At 40.0% G+C, this 6,000-nt stretch overlaps 1 protein-coding gene across 1 annotated transcript; it reads right to left on the reverse strand.

Annotated features, from left to right (window-relative positions):
• Positions 1 to 4,380: 4,380 nt before the first annotated feature.
• Positions 4,381 to 5,348, reverse strand: LOC102283296 (olfactory receptor 2AJ1). Its single transcript, XM_005892753.2, is given in 2 exon segments — positions 4,381 to 5,051; positions 5,054 to 5,348. Coding segments are annotated over 2 exon segments (966 nt in total).
• Positions 5,349 to 6,000: the final 652 nt, after the last annotated feature.

The raw sequence follows: 6,000 nt of genomic DNA on the forward strand, positions 1-6,000 counted from the left end.
CCAGGCCTCCCTGTCCATCATCAACTCCCAGAGCTTGCTCAAACTCATGTCCATCGAGTAGCTGATGCCATCCAACCATCTCAACTTCTGTCATCCCCTTCTCCTTATATACTTTGACTTCTCCTCCTTATATACTTATACAGATATAGGTATAGCTGCCCTTGATCTCTTTTGTTTCTATTTCTATGGGATATCTTTTTCCATCTCTTCACTTTTAGTCTATGTGCTTAGTCACTCAGTAGTGTCTGACTCTTTGCAATCTCTTGGACTGTAGCCCACCAGGCTCCTCTGTCCATGCGGATTCTCCAGGCAAGAATATTGGAGTGGGTTGCTTTGCCCTGCTCCAGGGGATGTTCCCAACCAAGGGATCAAACCCAGGTCTCCCGGTTTGCAGATGAATTCTTTACTGTCTGGGCCACCAGGGAAGCTATGTGTGGCCTAATACATGAAGTAAGTCTCATATGGACAGCAAAATTTTGGTCTTCTTTTTTTTTCTACATTCAGTCAGTTCAGTTGCTCTGTCTTGTCTGAATCTTTGCAATCCCATAAACCGCAGCTCGCCAGGCCTCCCTGTTCATCACCAACTTCCGGAGTCCAACCAAACCCATGTTCATCAAGTCAATGATGCCGTAAAACCATCTTATCCTCTGTTGTCCCCTTCTCCTCCTGCCCTCAATCTTTCCCAGCATCAGAGTCTTTTCCAATGAGTCAGCTCTTCACATCAGGTGACCAAAGTATTGGAGTTTCAGCCTCAACATCAGTCCTTCCAATGAACACCCAGGACTGATCTCCTTTAGGATGGACTGGTTGGATTTCCTTGCAGTCCAAGAGATTCTCAAGAGTCTTCTCCAACACCACAGTTCAAAAGCATCAATTCTTTGGCACTCAGCTTTCTTTATAGTCCAACTCTTTTCTGCATTGCTGCTGCTACTGCTAAGTCGCTTCAGTCGTGTCTGACTCTGTGTGACCCCATAGACGGCAGCCCACCAGGCTCCCCCGCCCCTGGGATTCTCCAGGCAAGAACACTGGAGTGGGTTGCCATTTCCTTCTCCAATGCATGAAAGTGGAAAGTGAAAGTGAAGTCGCTCAGTCGTGGCCACCTCTTCACGACCCCATGTACTGCAGCCTACCAGGCTCCTCTGCCCATGAGATTTTCCAGGCAAGAGTACTGGAGTGGGGTGCCATTAGAGTCTTCTCCAACACCACAGTTCAAAAGCATCAATTCTTCGGCACTCAGCTTTCTTTATAGTCCAACTATTTTCTGCATTAGGCCCCTCTATTTATATCAATTGGAGAGTTTAATCTATTTGCATTTAAATATTTATTAATAAGTTGGAGAAGAAAATGGCAACCCACTCCAGTGTTCTTGCCTGGAGAATCCCAGGGGCAGGAGAGCCTGGAGGGCTGATGTCTATGGGGTCACACAGAGTCGGACACGACTGAAGTGACTTAGCAGCAGCAGCAGCATGGACTTATGTTTGTCATTTTATTGTTTTCTTGTTGTTTCTTGGTTTGTTTGTTACTTTTTTCCTCTCTTGCTACATTTCTTTGTATTTTGATGATTTTCTGTAATGTCATGCTTTGATTTCTTTCTATCTTTTGTGTGTATCTTCTTTTTGTTTGTAGCTACCCTGAAACTAGGATCATGTCATCCGTTCCCATCACTTCATGGCAAATAGATGGGAAAACAATGGAAACAGTGACAGACTTTATTTTCTTGGGCTCCAAAATCACTTCAGACGGTAACTGCAGCCATGAAATTAAAAGATGCTTGCTCCTTGGAAGAAAAACTGTGACAAACCTAGACAGCATATTAAAAGACAGAGATATTACTTTGCCACCAAATGTTCATCTAGTCAAAGCTATGGTTTTCCCAGTAGTCATGTATGGATGTGAGAGTTGGACCGTAAAGAAAGCTGAGCACTGAAGAATTTGATGCTTTTGAACTGTGGTGTTGGAGAAGACTCTTGAGAGTCCCTTGGACTGCAAGGAGATCCAACCAGTCCATTCTAAAGGAAATCAGTCCTGAATATTCATTAGAAGGGCTAATGCTGGAGCTGAAGCACCAATATTTTGGTCACCTCATGAGAAGAGCCAACTCAGAAAAAGCCCTGATACTGGGAAAGATTGAAGGCAGGAGGAGATAGAGATGACCTAAGACAACATGGTTGGATGGCATCGCTGCCTAAGTGGACATGAGTTTTAGCAAGCTCTGGGGATGGTGATGGACAGGGAAGCCTGGCATACAGCAGTCCATGGGGTCACAAAGAGTCAGATGCCACTGAGCGACTGAATGACCACAACATACATACATATACGAAAACTTTTCTTCTCTGCTTGATAAAGCCTTGAGAAAGAACAACAACAAAACAGAGAGAAATTTAAAAACTAAACTAAATGAAATGGGAGCACTGAGTATTAACTAGAAAAGGTAAAACAAACTAGATAAAAAGTAAAACATCATCATGTAATCCAGTTGTTTTTAAACATGTTGTTGTTCAGTCCCTAAGTCATGTCCAATTCTTTGCAACCCCATGTACTGCAGCATGCCAGGCTGCCCCTCACTCTCCTGGAGTTTGCCTCAGTTCATATCCATTGAATTGGTGATGCTATTCAACCATCTCATCCTCTGCCACCCTCTTCTTCTTTTACCTTCAATCTTTCATGCATTGGGATCTTTTCCAATGAGTTGATCAGGCGGCCAATGTATTGAAGCTTAAGTTTCAGCTTCAGTCCTTCCAATGAGTATTAAGGGTTGATTTCCTTTAGGATTGACTGGTTTGATCTCCTTGCTGTCCAAGGGACTCTCAAGAGTCTTCTCTGGCACCACAATTTGAATTTTAAACATGGCTGCTCATTAAAAACACACCTGGAGCCTTGGGGGAAAAAGTCAATACATGGGCATTTGTATTTTTCCAAAAATTCCAAGAAAATTCTGATATGCATCTGGATTTTTTAAAATAATTACATGTTTTTCTATTTAATGGTAGTTTTAGTGATATGGAATTCTATTGTTTTATGTTGACCAATAGTGATATAATGGTATTAAGTGAATACTAGTTACATAATCGAAAGAGTAAAAGATATTTATCGGTTTAAATATTTACCATACAGTGATTGTAGGAGCTGATAATGCTGAGAAATTATCATTCTCTACAATAATTACAATATTTTTAAATTTCACTACAACTTTTTAAAATAAAGCACCATTTATATTTTTGAATATAATTTTAGATTTATTTTACATATACACAATGGAATATTACTCAACCATAAAAGGGAATGAGATTAGGTCATTTGTAGTGATGTGGAATGACCTAAAGTCTGTCATACAGAGTGAAGTAAGTCAGAAAGAGAAAAACAAATATCATATATTAATGCATTATATATGGAGTATAGAGAAATGGTACAGATGAATTTATTTACATTGTAGAAGAAAGTTTTTAGTTTTTTTCTCTCAGCTTTGACTAGGGCTGATTCTAGCACTCATTTTGCATTCCTCCTAAAGTGAATATAGTAAATCTTTCTTATCTTTAAAATAAAGTTCCATATGTCATGCCTAGGAGGAAGGCTTTAAAGAGTCTAGTTCTCTTACTTCCCTACTGAATGCTAAGTTCAGTGCCTGGCCTTCAGTTGCACAGACATTTGTAATGTAGCACTCATTTCCTGCTTTCTTTTCTGATTAACACACTGTAACTTGTTGTAACTTGTTAGCAGTGCTAGATAGAAGGTACCATCATTTTATCCCAGTTTCTCAGATTGTCAGAATTTTGTGTCTTATTTAGTGCTATGTTTGCTTTAGACAATGGATTTGAACTCAGAAGGAGGAGCACAAAGAATCAGAAACATTTGTTGGAGCCAAGAGAAAGAAAAGACAGATTTACCCTTTGTTTCTCATGAAACAAAATGCTGACATTAGGTTGAATGTGTATGATATTTTGGCAATCTAAAAGCTGCTTTTCTTCATTCAAGAAAGATCAGACTATTTTAATATCACAGTTGTTGAAAGTATATATCAGAAGTTCTGCTTCCTGAGCCAATCCTGGAATTGTGAGATTTCTCGCTGTTCTGAGGAGCAGCTCATCCCTTCTTCACAGGTATATTTGACTGGATGAGTGCATTCATAATTTGGGCATACATGAGCAAAAATGATGCCCTGTGTTATTTAGAAAATAAGTGTGTTTTCAGAATTTTGTGTCAGAAGAACTGGCTCTTTGATGGTGCTCTGAGACCATGGACAGATTCTTTTATGTTTTATTTGCACACAACAAAAGGATTGAAATAAATACTTTTAACATTTCTATAATTTATAACAGAATTTTTCAAGTCTTAAAGGCTCCTGAAAGCAATTTAAATAAATATGCTAACATAAGATTATAATCATGTATAACAATGTAGATGTCTTTTCATCTTTCTCAGGGGGAATCTATTGATGACTCTACTCTTCAAAGCTTCTATAACATCCTTGTTTCTCAGACTATAGATGAGTGGGTTAAGCATAGGGGTAAGGATGGCGTTAAACATAAAAAGACATTGATTTAATTTGGGAGTCTTAGAAGACCCTGGTCTCATGTAGACCAATATGGCAGGGCCAAAGTAGAGGCTGACCACACAAAGGTGGGAGGAGCAGGTGGCCAGAGCTTTGTTCCTGCCCTCAGAGGAGTTCATGCGGAGGACAGCAAGAAAGATGAGGGTGTAGGAGGCCAGGATGAGACTTAAAGGGATGAGGACCACCAGAAAGCTTGAGACCACCACTGACTTCACATAGGCTGAAATGTCCTCACAAGTGAGCTTCAAGAGGGCCATGACCTCACACAAAAAATGCAGGATCTCTCGGGGGTGACAAATGGGAAAATGCATGGCATAGGCTGTATGAACCAGGGAAGTTATTGCTCCCCCTGTCCAGGACACAATGACCATCTTTTTGCAGGTGACATCGCTGATAATGATTGAGTAACGAAGTGGGTTACAGATGGCAATGTAGCGGTCATAGGACATGAGAGTTAGCAGGAGGCACTCAGCAATTCCCAGGGTTAAGCTGAAGAAGATCGGGTTCCACAACCTACCTGTGATATGATTCTTTCTCCTGAGAAGAAGTTTGTGACCATTTTGGGGACAGAAGTTGAGATCAAGGCCAAGTCAATGAGGGAGAGGTGGCTGAGCAGAAAGTACATGGGGGAGTGGAGTTGCAAATCTAGCCAGATGAGGAGAATGAGAACAACATTGCTCATAACAGCCATACAGTAGACCAAAAGGATAAGGTAGATAAGGATCACAAGGTGGCTGAACTCAGGCCAGAGCCCCAGGAGAATAAAATCTGTGGATATAGTCTTATTGTTTCTCTCCATGGATGAACATTATTGCCCAGGAAACAACTTTAAGAACACTGTTCCATCTGATGATGTGTTACTGCACAGCTCGTCTATTTTCCTTACTCCCAGGACTCCTTTGAATATTTTTTTGTAACTTTTTTCCTGTTGAGCTCTCTTCAGTATTATGCATAACTTCTCAAAATATATAATTTTCATTAATTATCTCATGGATTATTTAATAACCTAATGTTTACACACTGTACCTACTGTTACAAACTATAACCACTAACACTAACCAAATAAGAACACAGATGCATTGAATGTGCTATCAATAACAAGTCAGTCAATTTGATGACAATTCTTAAAGAGCTAATTTAGTCATCACCTTGAGGCCCACACAGCTTCAACACAACAGTTATGATGATTTTACATTTTGAAAAGTCAACATTTTCACTCAATCTTATGAGGTTTTATGAAAAAAAAAATTCTTTTGAAGATGGGAAGTAGAGCCTTGATAACCTGAGTAAAGAAAAACATTTTCAGAATTGAATGTGGTCTATGTTCACCTTTTCCTCTCATTTGGGGAACTTTCCCACTTCCCATGAGTTCTCCTTACTTTGATCTTGATTCAAGCTATGGCAAACCTAGACAGCATATTAAAGAGCCAAGACATCACTTTGCTGACAAA

Source organism: Bos mutus, chromosome 7, assembly GCF_027580195.1.
Source record: "Bos mutus isolate GX-2022 chromosome 7, NWIPB_WYAK_1.1, whole genome shotgun sequence".
In the NCBI taxonomy this organism is placed as follows: Eukaryota; Metazoa; Chordata; class Mammalia; order Artiodactyla; family Bovidae; genus Bos; species Bos mutus.